General features: G+C 46.8%; 1 protein-coding gene across 2 annotated transcripts in view; it reads right to left on the bottom strand.

Annotated features, from left to right (window-relative positions):
• The window catches only part of FGFR1OP2 (FGFR1 oncogene partner 2), a 136796-nt gene that overhangs the window by 40107 nt on the left and 70590 nt on the right, over positions 1-26099 (bottom strand). For both annotated transcript variants that reach the window (XM_029600169.1, XM_029600170.1), the window contains exon 4: positions 1151-1293. In XM_029600169.1, coding sequence (XP_029456029.1) covers positions 1151-1293 — 143 coding nt within the window. The remainder of the gene's footprint in view (positions 1-1150; positions 1294-26099) is intronic.

The following is a 26099-nucleotide window of genomic DNA, read 5'->3' as shown; positions in this document are numbered from 1 at the left end:
GTGATTGTGTGCCATATGTTGTTGAAATGGCATAATCGACCTCCTACCGGTATCTATGGCAGCGGAAGCTGGCTGCTGCTCTCTATGCAGGAGTCAAAAACCGGAAGCAGGGCCCGGCTGAGGTCCTATCCACCACCGACTTCTAGACGGTGGTGGATAGGATTTCTTTAGACTGAAGAATGACTTTTTGGTGTCCTTCCTAAATGGTTTAGTCGAATATTCAGAAGGCATCAGAGAGAGTTGGGCAAAGGGTCTCATGATGCTCCTTGAGTTCCGCCACCGTCCGCTGGATCTGTTCACCAAACAGATTGTCTCCGAAGCAAGGCAGATCGGGCAAACTGTCTTGTACTTCAGGGCGCAAGTCTGAAGACTTAAGCCAGGGCCCATCCTCTTGCAGAAATGGCCCGAAACCCTGGAAGTGGTGTCGAAGTTGTCATAAGAGTATCTTATTTCATGCTTCCCCGCTTCAAAACCTTTGTGAACCAGGATTTGTAGCTGTTCCTGAAATTGCTGAGGCAGGGACTCTGCAAAGTCCTGTATCTGCTTGTCAAGAATCTCTGTGGAGCTCCTTAACCCGCGTGGCTAGTGCTGCGCGGAAAAAAGAAGACTGAAGGGGGACCCCTGCTGGCTGCAGGTTTAGTGCCATGCTGGGCATGCCCAGTAGGTGCCAGTCAAAGTTCTAGAAACTTTGACAAAAGTGTTCCGTGATTGGGCTCCATCCTGTGATGTCACCCATCCTGCTTAGAGAGACAGAGAGATAGCTCTCTCTCTATATATATTATACTCAAAAAGACAGATCACTTATTTAATACCCAATCTGGCTTTGTCTTCCAATAAAACATTTTTAGCCCTGAAAGGTGTGCAGTATGGTATGTTGATGAGCAGAAACAAAATCCTCTTTTAAATGCATGCAAGTTTGATGCACTGACATACCAAAATGTAAAAAATGTTCAAGGAGGTGTAGACTTTCTATAGCCATTGTATCTTTTTGCTATATGAACTTGCATATGGTACACACTGTTTGCAAATAAAGGTATCCATATTTGATTGACTTTTTCATCAGTACATAGAATAAAACACAGAGGTGTGCTACACTGATGAAATTAGACACATTTAAACATTAAACAAACAAAAGAGATAAATTATTTACCTCAGAATGCTGATCCTTCAATTTCAGAAGTATGCTTGGGTCATCTTTTTTGCTAGCCATAAGCAACCTGAACATTTGTTCTCTGAATTTGCTCATTATGAGCTCCAGGGCTGACTGATGTTCTTGAAGGGATGTTTTTAATTCTAATAAAAAAAAATATATTTTAAAATAAAAGGAAAATCATTTGAATCAAACACAGATGTATATCAGAAACATTAAATTCCTCAAAATTTAAGGGTATATTCAGTCAAAAATGCAAGATTCAGGATCTAATTCTTCCTTCCATTGTCAGTAAGTTATGATTTTGTAATACTAGATTTCTGTGTAAGTTCAAAACATGGAGTAGAGAAAGCATCTGGAAGAGTGAGCTGCTATGAATTGGACTACCTTACAGAGAGGTGAATGTGCTTAAAAATTTTCCTTTTTTAAAATCTTTCTAGGCCCAATATTCAAAGATATCTGGTTATCTAACAGGCCGATACAGTAAAGTGCGGCCACGGTTACCCTGCTTTTAACCCGCTTTCTACTCACAATTTGGCCGCGTTAGTCCAACCCGCGATTCACTATCCCTTTTAACCCATCCTTACCGCTTCTTTAAATCAACGGGTAACCCTTTCCGCCCGCGGCATGTATATGAGATGTAAACGATCGGATTAGCTATTCCCCCCCATTCAGTAACGTGCGCCCCGACTATCGCCTTTTTAACCTGCAGTTTAGCCGCGCATTTAACCTGCTAATTTACCGCCTACCCCTACCCCTGCATTAGAGGCAGGGGTAAGGGTAGACGGCAAACTTTCCCCCAGCCCCCGCTCACCTGCCCTGGCCGCGTCCATGAGTGCCGGTCTCCAAGGGAGCCCCAGTCCTCTCTCCCCTCCTCCTGAAGCAACTTTAACCAAAAGAAAACCTAAAAGTCTAAAATCCCCTCCTCCCGAAACGACTCGACATGTAAAGTATTGTGAATAAGTGTAACCAAAGTTAACTTACACTTTTTCTTTCTTTCAGCCCTTTCAGCCCTCCTCCGGAGGCGCCGCGGCTCCCCTGCCTCCCAGGGGCAGCTGGCGGCGAAAGCGGCTTCCAGCGGCCCCTGCTGGTGAAGACGGACGAACGCACGCCCGTAGTACACTGGCGCTCAAGCCAGCAAAAGCACATGAACGGGCGTGCGTGACGTACGCCGTGACATCACGCACGCCCGTACATACGCTTTTGCTGACTTGGGGGCCCATCAATTTGGGCGCTCTAGCCAGCGAAGCGCATGAAGTCACGGCATACTTTCATACGCTTCGCTGGCTTGAGCATCCAAATTGACGGGCGCTCAAGCCAGCGAAAGCACATGAACGGGTGTGCGTGACGTCATGGCGTACGTCATGCACGCCCGTTCATGTGCTTTCGCTGGCTTGATCGCCTGTGCACTACGGGCGTGCATTCGTCCGTCTTCGCCGGCGGGGGCCGCTGGAAGCTGCTTTCGCCGCCGGCTGCCCCCGGAAGGCAGGGGAGCCACGGCGCCTCCGGAGGAGGGCAGAGAGGGCTGAAAGAAAGAAAAAGTAAGTTAACTTTGGTTATACTTATTCACAATACTTTACATGTTGAGTCGCTTCGGGAGGAGGGGATTTTAGGTTTTCTTTTGGTTAAAGTTGGGATCCACTTCCTGGTACCTGTCATTTCAAATTACATTTGAAATGACAGGTACCAGCGCACCCAGGATACTGTATAGGCGATGTATAAAGCGCCTATACAGTAAAATGGATTGCGCTTCATGGACGCGCGTTGGACACGGCTTGCATTTGCAAGCAATTTAAATAGAGTATCGAGCGGTATGTGATCCGAACTGTGCAAACGAGGGTCTTCTAGCCGCACTCTTTCTAACGAGTCCTTACTGTATCGGCCTGTAAGTTAGCTGCTGAATATACCAGGATAAGTTCTGGTTAGCCAGATAAATTATATCCAGCTAACTTCAGACCTGGAATTGAGCAGGTCTACCTTTATTTGGTTGACTTAACTGGATAAGTCTAAATATAGCAAATGTTGCTTACCTGTAACAGATGTTCTCACAGGACAGCAGGATGATAGTCCTCACATATGGGTGACATCAGTGGACGGAGCCCTGTTATGGAAAACTTTTCTGTCAAAGTTTCTATAAAGCTTTGACTGACACTAGCACACTGAGTGCACTGAGCATGCTCAGCCTGCAATTATCCCTGTGACCACAGGTGTCTCCCCTCAGTCTCGACTTCTAGCAAAAAGCGCAAACAAAACTAAAATAATAAAACGTATGTAGACTCAACTCCGCGGGGTGGCAGGTGGGTTTCGTGAGGGCTAACATCCTGCTGTCCTGTGAGAACACCTGTTATAGGTAAGGAACATTTGCTTTCTCACAGGACAAGCAGGATGGTAGTCCTCACATATGGGTGAGTACCGAGCCGAGGATGCCCGAGAGTGCACCAAATGCACCCAAAGACGTGCAAAAGGCGCAACGACGGGTGTGGAATTTGGTAAGGAGGGCATCCTGAAACCCTTAACAGGTTGGTGGAAAGATGTTGGGTAGTTAAACCGAAAAGAATATGAGTAGACGGACTGGCCAAACATGGAAGCATGCCGGCCAGTCTTACCTAAGCAACAATGGGCTGCGAAAGTATGGAGAGAGCTCCAGGTCGCAGCCTTACAAATATGTACAAGCGGCACCGACCGAAGGTGAGCTATTGAGGCCGTTACGGCCCTAACAGAGTGTGGTTACACATAGTGTTATAGTGAAATGCCTGCTTGTTGGTAGGAAAAAGAGATACAGACCGTCAATTAGGAGGAAAAGGTCTGTTTGCCCACTGGAACTCGCAGCTTGGCTTTTGCAACAGAAGGAAAGAGTTAGGTGTAATTCCTATGGAGTGTAGTGCGGTCTAGATAGAATGCAAGTGCACTTTTACAGTACAAGGAGTGAAAAACCCTCTTGCCCTGGTGAGAGAGAGGTGTTGGGAAAAAGTGGGCAGAGTATATTTTGAGTAAGGTGAGATGCTGCGTCTACCTTAAGAAGGATATGAAGTTGAATACGTAAGACCACTCGGTCATGGAGGAACACAGGGTCGGGTGAGTATGTAACTGACCCTGTTGGCAGAAGTGGTCTAACTCTCTACCCTTCCTCCCTATCCCGTACTATCCTTCCCTCCCCGAAATCCACCTCTTCCCAGCACCCTCAGCCCCTTAGCCGCCTTTTGCAATCCTCAGTTAAATTCCCTCCATCTCTCTCACCTGTTCCTATTTGGCTCATTATCTTACCTTTAATAATCTCTCCCCAGTTCCTCCCTTTTTCAGTCTCCCCTTCCTACCACTGCAGTAACTCGGAGTTTTTCTCAAAATTTTGATAGCATTTCATTTCGATTTTGGCGACATCTTAATGTATGCTCTTTAGTTTAATTAATTATTTGTCCGTTATTCTGTTAATTTAACTTAATCTTGGTGTCATTCTTGATTGATATATTAGCAGTTTGTATTTACACCCCAGGTATCTTACCTTCATGGATCCCAGTTCCGAGTAACCCCTGTTCCATATAATGCTATTATGCAACAACTGTTTCAATGTAAACCGATGTGATATGTATTTGCTACATGAACGGCAGCATAGAAAAATTCAAAATAAATAAATAAGTGATGATTACGAGGGAAAGAATTTCCCATGCCAGACTGTTAAGTGAGAGGAATGGAAAGGCTCGAACGGGGAACGAATGAGTCTTGTAAGCACTAAATATAGGCCCCATTCTGTAACCAGTAAAAATAGAGGCGGCTTAATCAGTGGATAACCCATGGTAAGCTGACTCAGAAGGGGTTGAACCGTTAATCGGGTATCCCCACTCCCAAGTGGTACGCCAATTGGAACAGAGGTGTACCCATGTGGAGGATGTCTGGGGAGCAGAATCCGAGGGAGTAAGAGAAAAGAATGGTGTAGAAAAAAAGGGGGTAATATCCTTTTGTATGCGCCATGTGGTAAATCATGCAATTCTGAATGGTAAGATTTATGTGTGGAAGGTTTTTGTGACACTACCAGTACCTGAGAAGATCAGTGAGTCCATGATATGAGACTGACCTGTGAGAAGGCGAATTGGTTACTGGTGTGATAGATTGAGAAGTATGGGAAAGCATACTGGCCTTGGCCAGGACGTGGGTCTGAGAAACAGTGAACCCCGTCCCGGTGCAGCATAAGAGTGCTGGCTATGAGAGGCATCGAAAGAGGCACATATAAGAGGCCTTTGTTGCAGCAAAGGCGTCCATGGGAACGCATTTGAGACATGTGTAGGGAGTAGAATCTATCCACCGTATGGTTCGATTCAGACGCAGAGGGCAAGGTCGGTTGACCTCAGTGCTAGAAGATTTTTCTCGCTACACATGAAGTCCGAGACCATCCGAGAGGATGGAAACCTATATGGAGAAGGTCTGCTAGTGCGTTCAGTAAGTCTGTTTGATAAGTGGCCCGGGGATGCAAGGAGTGAGCAAGGGCCAAGGGTAGAGCTGCTCAGCTTCCTAGCAGAGCAGCTAAGAGGCTGTGCATGCTTGTGTGTTGGAAATACCACATTGTCACTATACTGTCTGTCTGTATGCACAAAGGTTTGTTGCAGAGGCAGTATTGTAAGGCATAAAGGCATAACTCATGGCTCGAAGCTCCAGGAAGATGATGTGGAACTCTGCATGAAGCGGAATAGACTCATATTGGGTTGAGAAGATGTTAGTTCAAACTCTGCAACCCTGAGTAAATGCGTGCTTGAGCAGGACCAGCCTAGGTTTTGGTTCTAGATCTGCAATATGGATCAGGGATGAAAACAGCTGAACAGCTTAGATCCACTGATAATTGAAATTTCACTGAATCTTACTCATAGCAAATCTGGAATTATGAGTAAAGTGCATGGTGAAAAATTCCCGTGGCCCAGCAATGAAAGAATTGAGGGGCTGAGGTTAAGTTGTATGCGCGCAGAGAAATATAGGAATTTGTCAGAATGTCTGCGCGGTTGTTGGACAGGAAGTTTGTTGTGACTGTGGTGTCCAGAAGTGTTCTATATGGGATTTATGGTAATTAACAGCAATCCCAGGTAGTAGATTTATAGTGAGTCATGAAGAAGATAGAGCTCCTTGCTTGGATTGACTGTTGTTATGCAGCTGTCCATGCAAGGAAAAGTGTGAATGATGTTTTACTCCCTAGAGAAACAGCAGTCACTGCTAGTGATTTAATGAAATACCCAAGTTGCCGAAGCTGGAGCAACCGGCAGAGCTTGGGATTGTATTATTGTTGACTCACCATGAAGCACATAGAAAGATTAGAGGAGAGAGGCAACATACTTACTGCGGTATGGAAGTATGGTGACAAGAGACACCATTTTACCTGACCCTTCTGAAGAAAGTTGATATTTTTGAGGTCCAGGATGGGTGGAGAGTAACTACTTTCTGTTGAAAGAAAGAATAGTGAGATTAAAACTCCCCCCCCCGCGCTTTGTAGCGTCCTGGGGACTGTACCCTCAACCTTGGTACCAAGCGGGGCAGCCGCTCTGATATCCGGCAAGTTGAGAGACCAGGAGGTGTCCAACTGGCGGGGCTGATGTAATCTGGATATCATGTAATCTGCCACGGGAGCATGAGCGGTAAAAGTCTTACCCGCATTTCTGTGTGCTGTACAAGAAAACGTTAAGACCTGTCGCCAGGCCTCAAGGTGGATTTGCAATTGAGGCAGTGTTTGCTGGATCTTGTGTCTAGCAGATCAGCGAATGCATCTGGGATTTCGGTCCTTAATTAGGAACCAGAAGTCCGATTATTAATCAGTACAGAGTCCCGTTGCTGACAACGGGAGGATGTCCTGATGCAATCCCAAATGATTGGTAGAGAGGTTCTCTTGGTATTGTGTCTGACATAGCTGGCAATAGTGATATGCAACACTAATACGTTTCTTGGAAGACAAGACGACCTAGAACCTTTCGAACCATATGGCCCGATTTAGAGAACAAGTCTCAATGGGATTGTCGCTGAAGCGGGATTAGAGTACTTACCATCCATCGTGGATCGCAGAAGGACGAGCCGGTGAAGATCAATGGCTCCGTGGATTTCAGGAGGCATCGAGGGACAAGCTTGAAGGACGTAAACGTCCGACTCAACTCTGTAACCTGGTATGGTAGCGCAGGTACAGAGGAGACAGGCTGAGCGTGTCTGGCGCTACCACAGTAATTTGTGGAGGGTCAGAACCCCGCACCGGTGTCTGTGGGGGAACGCCTCGGGTACAGGGGAGTCATTATGACTCATGAACCCGGCCCTCTTTGCAGTGGCTCGATGTATTGTGATGCCAGTGCAGAATTCCTCAGAACTTGGTCCGGTCATTCTGGAGCACAGAGGACTGCCAGCAAGGTGTGGAACAGTGGCGGTGGCAGTAGCGATGTTGCTCAGCCCGGGCATTCTCCAACACCGAGTACGACAGCACCGATGTCTTGGATGGCGTCGGTGACAATGAGTGCCACGGTGCTCGGCCTGGTCTTTCCCCAGTGCCGAGGTGGATGCCCTCATTGTCTTGGATGGCGAATGATGGCGGACTGTCAGCATGCCTGCACTGCTCCTGGCACTATGTAGTGTCTTAGGTTGATACGGGGCTTTAGTTAAGAACCCAAAGCATGGAGCACTGTTTAGGCGAGGGAATTGCGTGTAGGTGCTATGTCAATATTGACAGCATCGATGGCGCATAGAAGCGGCCTCGAGGGTATCGTCAAAAATATAGATGAAAAAACGTCGATGGCCCCGGCAGAGCAACAATAACAATGACGGAGGCACCGACAGCATCGGCATAGGTATCGATGTAAATGATGTGGCATCAAAGAATCGAATAGACATCGATGGCATCGGGAAATAGATATCGGCATCGACAGAATCGATGGCCGCATCGATAGGAATGACGAGGACACCGATGGAAACGACATGGGCGTCAATGGTATCGATGGAGGGAGACGGGCGGTGATGGCATCGACCCAGGCATCGATGGAACAGACCCAGGCGTCGACGGCACCGACCCGGGCATCGATGGCACCGACGATACCAAGGTGTGCATCGATGGAAAAATCAGCGCCATGGATGAAAACATTGATGGCACTGAAAGAATTGATGTGGGGATCGATGGCATCGACGGACCGCGGGGGGGGGGGGGGGGGGGGGAGGGGTGTCTATGGGGGCATCGACTGCACAAAGGTACCGAAGTATGAATTCGACAGAGGCCCTGGCGGCAACAGTAACCATGGAAGTTCCTATCCCACTAGCGCTAATAACCAGGCAGAGGGTCACAGGAGGACACTCGCAGGCTGTGTGGGGCTAACTGTAAAAACATAGGGAGAGGGAAGGCCACAATTCGGTTGGTAGGCTGGGGAAACCGTAGTGAGGTGACAGGAACTGACCGAAAAACAGGGCATAGTACTCAGAGCGTCGAATAAATGTACGTGAAGGGAGACCTGTGCAGGGGAAAAGCGTTTGTGAAGTAAAAGTTTAAGTGTTTCCGTGCGGAAAAATTGTGAGAATTTCTCACAGAGCTCCTAACCGCTATGCTTACTGCACAGCGGAAAAAAGAAGACTGAGGGGAGACATCTGTGGTCACAGGGATAATTGCAGGCTGAGCATGCTCAGTGCATTCAGTGTGCAATGTCAGTCAAAGCTTTATAGAAACTTTGACAGAAAGGTTTTCGGTAACAGGGCTCCATCCACTGACGTCACCCATATGTGAGGACTACCATCCTGCTTGTCCTGTGAGAACAGCACTTATCCAATTATGGTAACTAAACAAGTAGCATCGCCTCAATCTGCCCACTGCCCCTCCTCAAGATATCCAGCTGTGTACGTAGTCTGATAAATACTTTTCTGGCTAAATGGCAGCTGTTGAACATAGCCAGATATTCAGTGGCTGCTGCTTAGCCAGCTAAGACCCTATTTATCTGGCTAAGAAGCGCTAACTATTGGCCCCTCTATATTTTAGCATTAAGTAAACTGGGGTTGTCAAACTGCAATCCTGCAGTTATGTATTTTGGATATGTCTAATGAACATACATAACATATTTGCATTACTTCCTCTTCTGTATGCAAATTTCTCATGCAACTTCATTAGGGATATCCTGAAAACCAGTCTGATTTGTATCCTGACATTCTGGAGACTACGTTTATGGATTTTGTATTTATGTTTTTATACTGAATCCAATTTGGGGCCGATGCAATAAATGTATGCAGAAAATGGGCACTCAGCATTGAGTGCCCGTTTTCCTAACACGTGCCCAACCACCTCTCCTGGGCTCCCGATCCAGTATTAAAATGAGGGGTCGCGTTAAAAAGGAGGTGCTAGGGACAAATGTGCATCCCTAGCGCCTCCTCGGAAATCGGGAGCACAGCAGAGGTGGCTGTCAAATGGGCTGTCAAGCTAGTTGGAAAAACAGATGCTCTATCTATGAATGACCGTTTTCTCCTGCCTCTAGCATATACACGCACAAGATACACAGCCTGGACAGTATCTTGTGTATGTATTGGACGTCCAAAATTTTTTTTCAAAAAATTTTTTTTTAATGTAAATTCTGCTTTATTTGGTTCCTCCTACATAGTATTGCTACAATACTATTAGGAGGAATCTCAGAAAGCAGGATTTTTCTTTTGTTTTTTTTTTCAATTTGCCCTTCAGCGTTGTATACCTTTACGCCAGCCCCAGCCTGCGAAAAATCTGCCGCATTGCAAGGGTGCACTGGCTGCGTGGAAAATGTATTGGATCAAGGGGGTTAAGCTAATAACCTCATCTACATGGATTTCCATGTGATGAACACTATTAGCTACAGAGATTTGGAAGCGCATTTTGGACATGCTAATCCTCTTATTGGATCAGGGGTTATGAACATGCATCCAAAAAGTGTGTTAGGCTGTGCGCAGTGGCTAGTGCATGGTAGTGAATTGGCCCCTTTGTTAGGTCTTTCTGTAAAAGAGACATATAGGAACTTAACTTTAGAAAGGAATCTAAGTTAGGAGCCTAACTATAGATAGCTGGCCAGTTTTTCTTTCAACATTTGACAAGGTTGGCCAGTTATTAGGCTCCTGAGCAGCTTACTAAAATTCTATCCCATAGTGTCCTTAATTAATGCAGTATACAAGGAAGAAAAGAATTCAGAATCAAATAATAGTACCACTAAATGACAATACTCAATGATTGGTCCTATTAGAAAGTGTCACCAGAGAGAATATGTAAATGTGGCCTGTCTCAGATTATTTCAGGGGGCAGGGGGGCGGGTATAGAATTTATTTTTAATGTCTTCTCCCCGAAAGCACATATCTGAATATTGTAAATGTAAAGTTGAACCTTCTGCTGGTACTCTTTTTGGTAAAGAAACGATAGCTTTTAAGAGTAAAAATTAACTTGCATAGACCGATTTTTAATATTTCAGCGTAAAACAGCAAAGACCAAATGTAAGTGTAAACCTCTTCACAATACAACACATTAAAGGCTGTTTTGTCACTTTATCCTAACAGAGGGATAGAGAGAAGCATATGCAGAGCGGTCTCAAAGCCCTGGGAACAACAGCAGAACTGAGCAAAGTTAGAGAGATTCCAAGATAAAGTTTAAATAATGGAAATCTTGAGATCATACAGGCATCCTTCATTGACCTGGGATTTTCCCATTCTGCAGCTAAGAAGACTGACCTTGGCCCATCCTCAAATGCTGACAGCAGCTGTCTCATTTTCCTCTCCTGCTTTAATAGGTGGGGCCCCAAAATGCTGCCATCTATTTATATGCACATGTCAAGTGACCTATTATAATCAGCTAGAAAAGCTGGCTACACCAAAGCTCTGTATAGAAATATATTCTTTTTAAATAGGTAATAGGTATAATATTGTCATGGAAAGATTGAAAAGGTTTGCTTGTCAGAAACACAAAAATTAAGGGTTATTTTCAAATTCTGCCAATTTCAGTTATGATCTACAGGTGACATGGGGTAAGTTTGTTCCATAAATGTGGATGACCTTCAGAATAAAGACCAGGAAAAGGAGAAAGATCTGATTAGGAGCAGGCTCCCTCCACCAGATTACTGAGTCTACATCTATACAGCTTCAGTGAATGACATGAAAGTAGCAGACAGGCTTGTCTCTTCTGTAGGTCAGCTGCAGTGAGAGTTTGGAGGCATTCTCTAAAGCAGTGGTTCCCAATCCTGTCCTGGGGACCCCCCAGCCAGTCGGGTTTTCAGGATATCCACAATGAATATACATGAGAGAAAATGTTTATGCACCGCCTCCATTACATGCAATTTTTCTCTCATGCATATTCATTGTGGATATCCTGAAAACCCAACCGGCTGGGGGGTCCGCAGGGCAGGGTTGGGAACCAATGCTCTAAAGCAGGGGTCGGGAACCCATGGCTCGCGAGCCAGATATGGCTCTTTTGAGGGCTGCATCTGGCTCGCAGACAAGTGTCGCCATACTTCGCGGTTCCCCGCTGACCCAGCTGCTCCCCGGTCCTCCGCCGCCCGGGCTTAAAATGCTGTCAGCCCGGGCGGAACGCGGCAGGACAGCTGGAGTCAGCGGCACCGGCGTGCTCTCTTCTCCTCCCCCCCCCCCCCCCCCCCCCGCGGCCCGGAAGAGGAAGTGGAGAGCATCGGGTGCCTGCGCGGGAAGAAGAGACCATACTAGCGTGGTCTCTTCTTCCGCGCAGGCACCCGATGCTCACCACTTCCTCTTCCGGGCCGCGGGGGGGAGGAGAAGAGAGCACGCCGACTGGAGTCATCCGGGTGCCTGCGCGGGAGTCATCGGGTGTCAGCCGGGTGCCAGCGCTGGAGTCATCGGGTGCCTGCGCGGGTCTTCCCGCGCAGGCACCCGATGCTCTCCACTTCCTCTTCCGGGCCGCGGGAAGAAGAGAGCACGCCGGTGCTCTCTTCTTCCCGCGGCCCGGAAGAGGAAGTGGAGAGCATCGGGTGCCTGCGCGGGAAGACCCGCGCAGGCACGCTAGTGTCCGACGGGAAGACGACTGCAGCGCGGCTCGGAGGAAAATGAAAATCTTCAACCGCGGCCGATGGGACTCCGCCTTCGCCTCCGCGAGGGCAGAAAATGAAGGAGGTTAGCGTTGGGAGGTGGCTGCTGCTGCCGCGAGTTCCCGGGGGGAGGGGGGGGGGGGGAGAGAGAGAGTGAATGAGCGAGCAAGCATGTGTGTTTGAGATCCTGTGTGTGTGAGTGAGAGATTGCATGTATGTGAATGATTGAGAGCCTGTATATGTGAAAGAGAGTATGTCTGTGATTGAGATCCTGCCTGTGAGAGAGAGAGCATGAATGTAAGTTTACCATTGGGAACCTGTATGTGTAAGTTTGTAATTGAAAACCTGTTTGTTTGAAAGAGTATGTGTGTATGATTGAGATCCTTTGTGTGTGAGAGAGATCATGTGTATGTATGATTAAGAGCCTGTGTGTATAAGTAAGAGAGAGATCATGTGTGTCTGTGTCTGACAGCTGGTTTAGGTGATGGAGCATGTGAGTATGTGATTGAGAGCCTGTGTTTAAATGAGAGAGAGAGACCATGTGTGTCTGTGTGATTGAGAGCTGATTTAGGTGAGGGAGCATGTGAGTATGTGATTGAGAGCCTGTGTTTAAATGAGAGAGAGAGACCATGTGTGTATGTGTGTGATTGAGAGCTGATTTAGGTGAGGGAGCATGTGAGTATGTGATTGAGAGCCTGTGTGTAAATGAGAGAAAGAGAGGACATGTTTGTAAGCATGTGAATGAGAGTCTGTGTGTGAGAGAAAAAGACAGCATGTATTTATGTGATTGAAAGCCTGTGTGTGTGTAAGCGTGAAAAGATAGACAGCATGTGTGTAAATGTGTAATTAAGAGCCTATATAAGTGAGAGAGAAAAAACATTTGTATATGTGAGTGACTGAGAGCATGTGTGTATAGGTGGGTCATTGAGAGCCAGTGTGAGAGAGAGCGCTGGTATGTGACTGAGAGAGGAGAAAGTTCCAAGCAAACCACCCCACCTCCTGCTAATTCAGAACAATCTCAGGACACCTGGATATCAAACGTTCCCAGGTATGCAGAGCAAAAAAATGTTTGTATCCTTATTATTTTTCATTACTGGATCTTTGTGTCTGCTATTTTGAAATATTTTGTTGGTATCTGGAAATGTTTTATATGAGTTTTTAATTATTGGATATTCCACTCATCAGCTGTTTCGAAATATGTTCTTTTTGTTAGTACAGTTTTACTGCTGATGATTTTATATTTCTTGATTTGTTTTATAAGGATGTGTGATGTTTCTTTTTTCCTTTGTTACACTGCATACAGAGACTCTGGCTTGTTGCAGTTTCCAATTCAGTTTTTGTCTGCATGCTTCTTGTTATGCGTTTTGGTCTCTTTATTCTATGTTAGGTGAGGGACAGCACGTGATTCAGGTGAGGTTTTCTGCTGGCATGTAGTTTCTGTGTAGGACTCTATAGCAGCCTGACTTGGTCCGTTTTCCTAATAGGAGATGTATTGGTGTCTTAAGGCCTGGTGTAATATTTTCAGAGACTTATTGTACTTTAAAAGTGTGATCTTACATAAAATGCACACATTTACTTGTATTTAGTTTTAAACATATTGTATGGCTCTCATGGAATTACATTTTAAAATATGTGGCGTTTATGGCTCTCTCAGCCAAAAAGGTTCCTGACCCCTGCTCTAAAGTAAAGCCTTTAAATTATATGTTCGTGAATGGCTAGAGAAAAACATTGTATTCAACTATTTTTGTCACTACAAAAGTAATAATTTCACACAATTAGTTAAGAAGCAATCTTACAATACAAAAATCTAGAAACTTTAAGATGCACCCATTACTTCTGTTGATCATATCATATCCAATGCCAGAAACAGTATTTTCCTTAATGTTAATACAGATTGCTACCATGGATTTCCAGCTGATCATAAATCCCAGCATATAAATAGTGCAGTCCTTTAGATACTATTAGTATTACAAAGGTAACTCAGTTTGCCTCATTTGACAGAGCTGAAACAAAAGTTGGCCATTTTTTCTCAACTCTTTCTACTGATTTAAAAATTAAAAGGTGAATTTTAAAAGTGTGGCATGCGCATCAATTGGGGGATGTGCGCCCAGATACGCATTTAAAACCCGCTGCACATCTGAAAAGTTTTCAAAAAGGGGCTGGGTGTGGGTGTGGTCTGGGCGGGGAATGGTTGTTTTGGGGTCTGGCCAAGAGATGTGCTCATAAATACTTATGACCTGGCATGTAAATTTATTTCTGCTAGGGATAAGCTTGGTTTAAACAAGGTTTGGGAAGTTTCTGAAGGTAGACTTGAGTAATCCCACCTGCTACTGTCTAGTGATGCCAATGCAGTAATTATGCTTCACAGATAACTAGGCTTACAGCTCATCTGGACTCTGTAAAATGCAGGATATGGCTGATATTTCATATGATTAGAGAAAAGACAGCGAGTTTCTTAGATGAACATGAGCTACTGGAACATTATCAATTTGTGGTTTGCCCTGGACAAACATATGATATTTTTGTATGGGTTTTGACAAAGGTATAAGTTATGTACTAATATTTCAACATATAACAGCATTTGATACTGATGATCTTGAAAGCTCGATATCAAGATGTTCATGCTAGGGATTCAGGAAACTATCCTTAGATGGTTTAGATAATATCTGAGCATATTCAGTAAGTCAGACTTGGCAACTCATGATCCTCATGGATTTCCTTGAAAATGGGAGGTCCACGGAATCCATCCTATCTGCAATGCTTTAATATCTATGGGGCTGATGCAATAAAATTTGCGGAAAGCGGGCTCTGACTTTTCAGCGACCGCAAGGGGGGGGGGGGGGCGGCGCCATGCAATAAACAAATTAGGGGGTTGCGCTAGCAAGGAGGCGCTAGGGTTGATAGCCTCCTTGCTAACGCGACCCCCCAGTTACCGGCGGTCTGCCGGTTATGAACACCGATGCCGATAAACTCGGCGCTGGTTTTCATAACTGCAGTCAGCCGGTTATGAAAAGCGACGCAGAGCATATCGACGGTCTTCAAAGCAACCAGCAGAGGTTTTTTTTTTCTTTTTTTTTTTAACTTTAAAAAAGTACAGAAAAGCAGTTTTTTCTGCTTTTCTGTACTTTTTTTCAGTGTGCTCATCTATTAACGCCTGCTCCAGGTAGGCGTTAATATCTAAGCGATAAATGTGTGTCTGAGACGCACATTTTTTTTTTTTTGCATTTGGAATGAATGAGTAATAGCCTCATTTACATGCATTTGCATGTGATGAGCGCTAACTCATTCACTCCGCGTTGGACGCACGTTAAATAGGCTCTAATCCCCCTATTGCATTAGGGGGTGGATTAGCGCCTATTTAACTCGCGTCTGACAGCGGGCTAAACAGCGCGCTCAGCTGAGCACACTGTATTGCATCAACCCCTATGGCTTATTTGTAGAATTGCTGCAGATTTAAATATGGATTACTGCATATATGTGGTGACATACAGTTTTCATTTCCATTAACTGTGCAGGAGGCCTTAGGTTATGTATAAAATTAATATAATAAGTCTGTTTTTTGATAACAGACTCATTTTGAATATGGAAAAACTGAGGCAATGGTGCTATCCAGATTTTCCAATACTGATATCCATGCCCATTTTCAAGTGGATGATTTGAAAATCCCAATAGTCAAACCGATGAGAAATCTTGGATTTAGCCTCAATTCTTCATTGTCTTTACAATTCCATGTAAAGTCTGTCGTGAACAGAGAGTCTGCTATAAATTATGCTTTTTGTGTAGGGTGAAACTTTTTGGTTACCCGTGAATTTTCAAACTATATTACAGATGCTGGTGCTCTCAGGGTTGGATTACCTTTGACAACTTAAGGTTGCTTCAGGTGCTACAGGTGTGCACATCCTGGTAGGTGCCAGAGGAAGTGACCATATACCTCCAATTTTGTATTATTCCTGGGGGAATTTTCCTGCGCAAAAAAATGTAAAATTCTGCACACAAACTTAAAATTCTGCAAAATTCTGTATACTTTGTATTGGTCAAAATAACAATATATATTACAGTCTAAGTAATTAATTTAAAATATAATACAGAACAAAAATTATTAAAGATGCAGAATTTTAAATATTTTGAGCAGAATTTCCCTAGAAGTTGACTCTAAGAGTGTCACTTTCATTCTTTCTCCCTACTCCCCTGGCTACTTTGCCCTCTCAGGCCCTAATTCCTCCACCTGCCAGTATATCTCCCCTCCCCCTCTAGGTTTAACCACTTCCACTATCTTCATTCCCAGATTTGACCCCTCTCTCAGTACTACCCCTCATATAAATTCCCTCTGTCCCTCTCTCTCTCTCTCTCACTTACAGGCGCTTTCTCTAGTAAACATACACACCCCTCATATAGGCTCCCTCACTCTCTTGCACACACTCATCTCCTCAGAGGGTCTCTCTCTCTCTCTCTTGCATACATACCCACACAGGCTCCCTTACTCTCTCACGCATATAACTTCACACAGGCTTCCTATGTCTCTCTCACACATACACAATCCGTTCACAGGATCTCCCTCTCACAAACAAGCACCCTCATATACACACAATCTATCACACATATACACACACTCCTTCACAATCTCCTCACATAGGTTCCCTCTCTCTGGCACTCACACTCACTCTCACTTCCCCTCCCCCCAGGCTTGCAGTGTTACACACACCCTCACCACTCTACACACACACTCACTCTCACCAGGGCCTGCTCCATCTTCACTGGGGCTTTCATCTTTGCTGGAAGCGGGATGAGCTTTGCTCACGGCACACCGGGGCCTCTTCCATCTTCGCCAAATTCTGCACAGAAAATGGCAATTCTGAGCTCCGCAGTAGTGCAGATTTCCCCCAGAACTACTATATGCAGTGCTCTGGTTTCCTGTGCCATGGGCTTCCTAAATTTAAGATTCTGGTATAGATTTTAAGACATTGATGATCAGGTACCAGCAAATGTAGGATCATTAATGAAAATATATGTTCCGCCTTATCTAGTCACATCCCAAAGAAAGAACCTGTTAGCAATTCCATCTGTATAGCAAATCTATCTCCATATTTAAATGAGGGGAAGTCATCATAAGTTCTTCGTTTTGCAGTTTTAGAATGCCACTTCCAATTTGAAATGCTTCCTTTTGGATTAGCTAGCGCTCAGAGGACCTTCTCCAAGGTGATGTAAGTGATGGCAGCATATTTGCATGGAGAGAGTGTGTTGATTCATCCTTATCTGGATAATTGATTAATTTATGCAAAAATGGCTCAAAAAATGAGACAGCTATGGCCAGAGTGGTACAGTTACTGCAGGAGCTGGGTGCTAAACTTTACAAAGAGCAAATTACAGCCATCTCAGCCCCTGGAGTATCTTGGCATTTGCTTCCACATGAGGGCAAATTGTATGCAGCTAACCGAGCAGAGGATCCAGAAGTTGCAAAGTCAGGTGTGAGCTTCGGTAGGTGTTGGAGGCCAAGCAGATATAGTTTGTTGAATCGAGGGAGTGACTGCTAGTCCCAATTTATGGAAATCATAAATTAATTTGAGTTGCTGGCTCCAATTTATAGAATTCATTACTGGATGAATTAAAGGCAGAAGGATCTCTGCTTAAATTCTGAAAGCTTCTTAAATCTTATTTGTTTGAACAAGTCTTTAATGATCCAGTCTGAAGATTGCTGTCTATTTTATACATTGAAACAAGTTCAAGAGGAAGGGGGATAGGTTTGAATAAATGGACATTAATGGAGAAATTACTTACCTGATAATTTTGTTTTCCTTAGTGTAGACAGATGGACTCAGCACCAATGGTTATAGTGTGCTCCTGATAGCAGTTGGAGACTGAGTCAGATTTCAATCTGACTTCAGCACTACATATACCCATGCAGGAAGCTCTGATCTTCAGTATTCTTCTCGAAAAGCAATAGTGGATATATGAGTGTTTGGATAACTTGATTAACTTGAACTAGCTGATGTGAATTGTAGCTGGAGACTGCCAGTGTCATCAACCGAGAAACGCCGACACCTGGTAACTATGGGTAAGTCTGGCTTACCCGTGCTCGTCTTGCTCTCGGGGATTGTCACCCGAGGTTTCCGTATTTTGAGGCAGACGGGCGGGATACTGAGTCCATCTGTGTACACTAAGGAAAACGAAATTATCAGGTAAGTAATTTCTCAATTTCCTAGCGTGTATCAGATGGACTCAGGACCAATGGGATGTACAAAAGCTACTCCTGAACTGGGTGGGAGGCTGCCCGTGGCCCACTTAGTACTGCCCTTGCGAATGCTGTGTCCTCCCTGGCCTGAACATCCAGGCGGTAGAACCTCGAGAAGGTGTGAATGGAGGACCACGTCGCCGCCTGACAGATCTTGGCGGGTGACACCATCTTGGTTTCTGCCCAGGACACTGCCTGGGCCCTTGTGGAATGGGCCTTGACTTGTAGAGGTGGAGGCTTGCCTGCCTCTACGTAGGCCGCCTTGATTACTTCTTCGATTCAGCGGGCCATGGTTGCCCGCAAGGCTGCCTCCCCTTGTTTCTTCCCGCTGTGAAGGACGAATAGGTGGTCCGTCTTTCATACGGATTCTGATCTTTCCAGGTAGCGGACTAGGAGCCTGCCGATGTTAAGATGGTGTAGGCGGTGTGAGTCTTCAGAGTCCTTATGCTCGTCTGGAGACGGCAGCGAGATGGTTTGGTTTAGATGAAAATGAGAAACCACCTTTGGAAGGAAGGAGGGGACAGTGCATAGCTGTATGGATCCCGGTGTGAGTCTGAGGAACGGTTCCCGACAGGATAGTTCTTGAAGTTCGGAGATGTGACGGGCTGAACATATTGCCACTAGGAATGCAGTCTTCAAGGTCAGAAGCCGTAGGGGACAGACCACATGTAGGTCTGAAGGAAGTTCCCGCTAGGAAGTCTAGTACTAGATTGAGATTCCATAGGGGTACCGGCCACTTTAGTGGTGATCGGATTTGCTTGACCCCTCTCAGGAAACGGGAGACGTCTGAATGAGAAGATAGACTGATGCCGTCCACGTTGGCTATGAAACAGGCCAGTGCAGCCAGTTGAACCTTGATGGAGTTGAGAGACAACCCCTTCTTCAGGCTGTCCTGCAGGAATTCTAGGATCATGGGAATTTTGACTGTCCGCGGAAAGATGTCGCGGTCTTCACACCAGGCTTCGAATATTCTCCATATTCGTATGTATGTTAAAGATGTGGAAAACTTGCGTGCTCAGAGCAAGGTGTCAATTACTGCCCTCAAGTATCTGCTCTTCTTCAGGTGAGTCCTCTCAATGGCCAGACCATAAGAGAGAATCGAGTTGGGTCTTCATGGAGGATCGGACCTTGCTGGAGCAGGTCCCTGTGTGGAGGTAGGCACAGGGGGTTCCCCGCCAGAAGTCTTCGCATGTCTGCGTACCACGGCCTTCTTGGCCAGTCCAGGGCCACTAGGAGTACTAGCCCCCTGTGGTGTTCTATCTTGCGGATAGTCCTGCCCAGAAGTGGCCATGGAGGAAAGGCGTACAGCAGGTCTTCCTGTGGCCAGGTTTGGATGAGGGCATCAATCCCCTGGGATTGAGGATCTCATCTGCGACCGAAGAAGTTGGGAACTTGGGCGTTGGACCGGGTTGCTAGAAGATCCATGGCTGGGGTTCCCCAGCGGTCTATTATCAACTGGAAGGCTGTAGCTGACAGCTTCCATTCCCCTGGGTCTAGACTTTCTCAGTTGAGGTAATCCGAAGTGACGTTGTCTTTTCCCGTGATGTGGGTGGCCGAGATCCCTTGCAGGTTTGCTTCCGCCCATGTCATTAGGGGGGTCTATTTCCAGGGACACCTGTTGGCTTCTGGTTCCTCCCTGGCGGTTGATATAGACCATGTCGGCATTGTCCGACATGAGTCTGACAGCTTCTCCTCGGAGTCTGTGACTGAATCGTAGTCAGGCTAGTCTGACTGCCCGGGCTTCCAGTCGGTTGATGTTCCATCCTGACTCTTCCTTGTCCCATTGCCCCTGGGCCGTCAGTTCCTGACAGTGGGCTCCCCACCCTCGTAGGCTCGCATCCATGATGAGCAAGACCCAGGTCGGTGGGGATAGCTTTACTCCCTTGCTCAGATGGTCTTCTTTTAGCCACCATAGGAGCTGGATCCGTACCTCCGCCAGCAACTGGAGGCGGACGGTGTAGTCCTGGGACATCAGGTTCCATCGTGACAGTAGGGAACGTTGTAGTGGTCGCATGTGGGCCCTTGCCCATGGTACGACTTCTAGGATTGATGTCATGAGTCCGAGGACTTGCAGATAGTCCCATTCTGTGAGGCGAGCGCCGTTCAACAGTTTTCTCAACTGGTCCATCAATTTCCTTCTCCTTGTAGGGGGAAGAATGGCCTTGTTCTGTTGGGTGTCGAACCGGACTCCCAAGTATTCCAGAGATTGGGAGGGCTGCAGACGGCTCTTGGTTGCGTTGATGACCCATTCGAGGTTCTCCAGTAGATTCTTGACTCTGGTGGTCGTCTGATGACTTTCCTCTGGAAATTTTGCCCTGATCAGCTAATTGTCCAGATATGAGTGTACGAGGATTCCTTCTTTCTTCAGTGTCGCCGTCACTACAATCATGATTTTGGAGAACGTGTAGCTAGCCCGAAGGGTAGCGCTTAGAACTGGTAGTGACGGTCCAGGATCATGAAAGCCTAGGAAGCGCTGATAATCGTGATGGACCGGGATGTGCAGATAGGCTGTACCGCCCTTATGACCGAGCGTAGGGTTTCCATGCAGAAGCATGGTACCCTCAGGTAGCGGTTGACTGACTTGAGATCCAGGATGGGCCGGTACATTCCCTCTTTCTTGGGGATGATAAAATACATGGAATAGTGCCCAGTATTTCGTTGGTGTGTGGGCACCGGTGTTATAGCTAAGGCAAGCAATTTGGTCAGTGTGGTTTCCACTGCTGTCCTCTTGGAGGGGGAGTGGCAAGGAGATTTCACAAATTTGTCTGGAGGGATTGCTGTGGAAGTCCAGAAAGTATCCCTCTAGAACAGTGGTTCTCAACCCTGACCTGGGGACCCCCCCAGCCAGTTGGGTTTTCAGGATATTCACAATGAATATGCATGAGAGAAAATGTGCATGTTATGGAGGCAGTGTATGCAAATTTTCTCTCATGCATATTCATTGTGGATATCCTGAAAACCCGACTGGCTGGGGGGGTCCCCAAGACAGGGTTGAGAACCACTGCTCTAGAATGATGGTTAGGGCCCACTGGTCCGACGTTATCTTGGCCCATCTTTGGTAGAATAGGGCAAGCCTGCCCCCTATGGCTTCTTCCTGTGGATGGGTCTGTTGATTCTCATTGTGGGGTGCGGCTGGGGCCTGGACCTAAGCCGGCTCCCCTCTTGTTGTTTGTTCAGAAAGGACTGGCCCCTGCCTGCGGGGCGAGGTGCTTGTTATGTATTCTTATACGGTTTAAAACGCTGTGATCCTCTGCCCTTGGATGTCAGGGAGAGGGGCATTGGCTTCTTTTGTTCTTGTCTTCCGGTAACCGAGGTATTGGGGATTCGCCTCATTTGTCGGCTAACTTCTCCAGTTCGCTTCGGAACAGGAGGGTTCCTTTAAAAGGCATTCTCATGAGTTGCCTTCTGGCTGCCACAATGGATGAGATGCCCCTGGCTGAGGTGTGCACCAGGTCGGAGGTTGCATCTGTGAGGAAAGATATTGCTGGTTCTAATGTTTCGACGGGCGTGGTGGTGTTCCTGGCTAGTGACAAGCATGCACGTGTGATCACGGCACAGCAGGCAGCGATCTGCAGTGACATAGATGCTGCATCAAATGACTGTTTAAGGATGGATTCCTGACGTCTGTCTTGGGCATCCTTGAGTGCTGCTCCTCCTTTGACTGGAATGGTGGTGTGCTTTGTGACAGCGCAAACCATGGCGTCCACTTTGGGAAACATCAGGAGTTCTTTGGCTGAGGGTTCCAGTTGATATAGGGCTTCTAGGGCCCGTCCTCCCTTGAAACTGGCCTCCAGAGCATTCCATTCCAGGTTGATCAGTTGTTGTACGGCTTGTAGCAATGGGAAATGGCATGAGGCCTGACGGAGCCCGACCAGAAGAGGGTTCGTCTTTGGCTCCGCTGTGGTGCTTGTGCCTGGGATGGCCAGCTTCTTCAAGCTCAGAGATACGAGGTCTGGTAGCTCGTCTTTGGAGAAGAAACACATCATGGTTCGGTATGGTTCCGTTCCTGGAGGGATTTCCCCTTCCTCCAGGGAGTCTTGGTCTTCCTCTGAGGCTTTTGTCCGGGGGAGGCACATCTCTGGGAGGCCGAGAAGGGCCTGGGAGGTTTGGGTCCTCTGGTGGAGGTTGTGGCTGTGTCACCGGTGGCGCCGATTGCGCCTGGATGAAGGTTTGCAGACCTTTAAAGAATTCCACCCAGGAAAAGGTTCCTGGGACTATATTGAACCCAGCGGCGTTCCCCGAGGGCCCCGACTGGAGGGCCGAGCTGGGGATAGAGAGGTCCGGGGTACTATCGATGGATCCGGATTCCTGTACTGGCTGGGGGGACCTTGCACTGGTTCTCCCAGAGATGTCTCGCAATGTAGGTACAGGGCAGTAGCCTCTTCATGCTGTGCAGTTCTTATGTGGCAGGCTGGGCAGAGGGCTTGTGCTTTGGCTTTCTTGGCCGGTGATGCCATGGTTTGTGTGTGTAGGGGCGTTCAAACCCGGTCTGTGCGTTTATATGCGCGCGCCGAGAGGCTTAGATATGTGCTCCGGGTGTGCGTGCAGGCCGGTATGTGCGCGCGGCACCTATGCACACGCCGCTGTTCGCACAAGTATGTTATGCGCCCAGCTCGCCGCTGTGCGCACGGCTCAGTTAGGCGGATAGTTCGGTGATCAAGGGGGGGAAATAGTGCTGGTGTCCACGCGAGCAAGATGGCAACCCCCCCGGAGGGTCTCCATGTGGGAGGACCCTCGAGCCAGATCGGGGTCTAGTCTGGACTGGACTGATCAACCCGATGGGACAGATGCCGGCTGGCAGTCTGTACAGTTATCCGAGCCTCGGAGACCGGAGACTTAAGAAAGTTTTCTACCTTACCTTGTCTCGGCGTTTCCCGATCTGGAACTGGGCGGTCTCCAGCTATGGGGGAAGAGGGAATTTACCTTCACCGCCACGCTTGGTCTTGCATCCGCTGCCTCTCAGCCACTCCCGTTCCTGGGGGCTAAGTCCACACCGGGAACCGGCTACCGGACCGAGGCTTACCTCTGAGGGATCTCGGAAATCACCCTCAGGAATTCTCGACTGAGGGAATTAGGTATCACTGCAGGAGAGCAGGGCTCACATGTAGAGAGGTAAGATTATTTTCTTCTTTGGTTTGAACATAAAAACATAAGATTTGGATGTTCTAACGCTGTGCAAGCGTGTGTATAGTCCCGAACTGCTAAGGAGACTGAGAAATACTGAAGAGCAGAGCTTCCTGCACAAGTATATGTAGTACTGACGTCAGATTGAAATCTGACTCAGCCTCCAACTGCTATGAGGAGCACACTATACCCATTGGTCCTGAGTCCATTTGCTACAGGCTAGGAAAATGTAAATAAAGGTGAACTGGTAGATGTAGTATATTTGGATTTTCAGAAGGCGTGTGTGACAAAGTTCCTCATGAGAGGCTTCTAAGAAAACTAAAAAGTCATGGGACAGGAGGCGATGTCCTTTTGTGGATTACAAACTGGCTAAAAGACAGGAAACAGAGAGTAGGATTAAAAGGACAATTTTCTCAGTGGAAGGGAGTAGGCAGTGGAGTGCCTCAGGGATCTGTATTGGGACCCATACTTTTCAATATATTTATAAATGATCTGGAAAGAAATACGACAAGTGAGATAATCAAATTTGCAGATGATACAAAATTGTTCAGAGTAGTTAAATCACAAGCAGATTGTGATAAATTGCAGGAAGACCTTCTGAGACTGGAAAATTGGGCATCAAAATGGCAGATGAAATTTAATGTGGATAAGTGCAAAGTGATGCATATAGAGAAAAATAACCCATGCTATAGTTACACAATGTTAGGTTCCATATTAGGAGCTACAACCCAAGAAAGAGATCTAGACATCATAGTGGATAACACATTGAAATCATCGGTTCAGTGTGCTGCGGCAGTCAAAAAGCAAATAGTATGTTGGGAATTATTAGAAAGGGAATGGTGAATAAACAGAAAATGTCATAATGCCTCTGTATCGCTCCATGGTGAGACGGCACCTTGAATACTGTGTACAATTCTGGTCGCCGCATCTCAAAAAAGATATAGTTGCGATGGAGAAGGTACAGAGAAGGACGACCAAAATGATAAAGGGAATGGAACAGCTCCCCTATTAGGAAAGACTTAAAAGGATAGCACTCCATGAAGTTAGCATGTGGCACATTTAAAACTAACTGGAGAAAGTTCTTTTTCACTCAACACACAATTAAACTCTGGAATTTGTTGCCAGAGGATGTGGTTAGTGCAGTTAGTGTAGCTGTGTTTAAAAAAAGGATTGGATAAGTTCTTGGAGGAGAAGTCCATTACCTGCTATTAATTAAGTTGACTTAGAAAATAACCACTGCTATTACTAGTAACAGTAGCATGGAATAGACTTAGTTTTTGGGTACTTGCCAGGTTCTTATGGCCTGGATTGGCCACTGTTGGAAACAGGATGCTGGGCTTGATGGACCCTTGGTCTGACCCAGTATGGCATGTTCTTATGTTCTTAATGCGACAGGGCCCAGGCTCAAATCCGTGCCGCCTCCTGGCACAGCAGATTAGAGCCCGTGACCCCCTGTTTGTTCAGGTACCATATTGCAACTTGGTTGTCTGTTTGAATCAGGACAACTTTGTTGGAGAGGCAGTCCTGAAATGCATAAAGGGCGTACCGCATCGCTCGAAGCTCCAGAAAGTTGATTTGATGGGTTGCTTCAGCTGTTGTCCAAGTCCTTTGAGTTTGTAGGCCTTGCACGTGGGCTCCCCAACCTAGGTTGGAGGCGTCCATAGTTAAGGTCACCTGAGAAGCCGGTTGCTGGAAAAGGAAGACCAACTTGTAAGTTGGCTTTGCGTGTCCACCAAGCAAGGGACAGACGAAGCTGGCTGGTTTTGTGTACAAGGTCGCCACTGTGATTTTATAAGAACATAAGAAATTGCCATGCTGGGACAGACCAAAGGTCCATCAAGCCCAGCATCCTGTTTCCAACAGAGGCCAAACCAGGCCACAAGAACCTGGCAATTACCCAAACACCAAGAAGATCCCATGCGATTAACAGTAGTGGCTATTCCCTAAGGGCCACATTTCTAAACCTACACGAGGGCATAGATTTGTGTGCACAACCCGACTCGCACAAATCTACGCCCGATTTTATAACATGCGCGCACATGTTATAAAATCCAAGGTCGGGGCGCAAGGGGGTGCACACTTGTGCACCTTGTGCGCACCCTTCCTCCGTTCCCTCCGCCCCCCCCCCACCTTCCCCTCCCTTCCCCTACCTAACCCGCCCTCCAGCCCTTCCTAAAACCCCCCCCTTACCGTTATCTGCTAAGTTGCGCCTGCCTCCAGGCAGGCATAGGTTACGCACACCGGCCGACAGCTGGCCCACGATCCCGGGCACAGTGGCAAATGGCCGCTGTGCCTGGAGGCTCTGGCCCCGCCCTCGCCCCGCCCCCTTTTTCAAGGCCTGGGACATACGCGTGTCCTGGGGCTTGCGCTCGTCGCTGAGCCTATGCAAAATAGGCTTGGCGTGCGCAGGAATGATTTAAAAGGGTTTCACACGTAACCCTTTTAAAATCCGCACCTAAGTAAACGATTAAAGGCAGTTAATGGACTTCTCCTCCAATAACTTATCCAAACCTTTTTTGAACCCAGCTATACTAACTGCACTAACCACATCCTCTGGCAACAAATTCCAGAGCTTAATTGTGTGCTGAGTGAAAAATAATTTTTTCCG

This window comes from Rhinatrema bivittatum, chromosome 4, assembly GCF_901001135.1.
Source record: "Rhinatrema bivittatum chromosome 4, aRhiBiv1.1, whole genome shotgun sequence".
In the NCBI taxonomy this organism is placed as follows: Eukaryota; Metazoa; Chordata; class Amphibia; order Gymnophiona; family Rhinatrematidae; genus Rhinatrema; species Rhinatrema bivittatum.
Note: the sequence above shows the minus strand (reverse complement) of the source record. Positions and strands in the feature narration are given on the sequence as shown.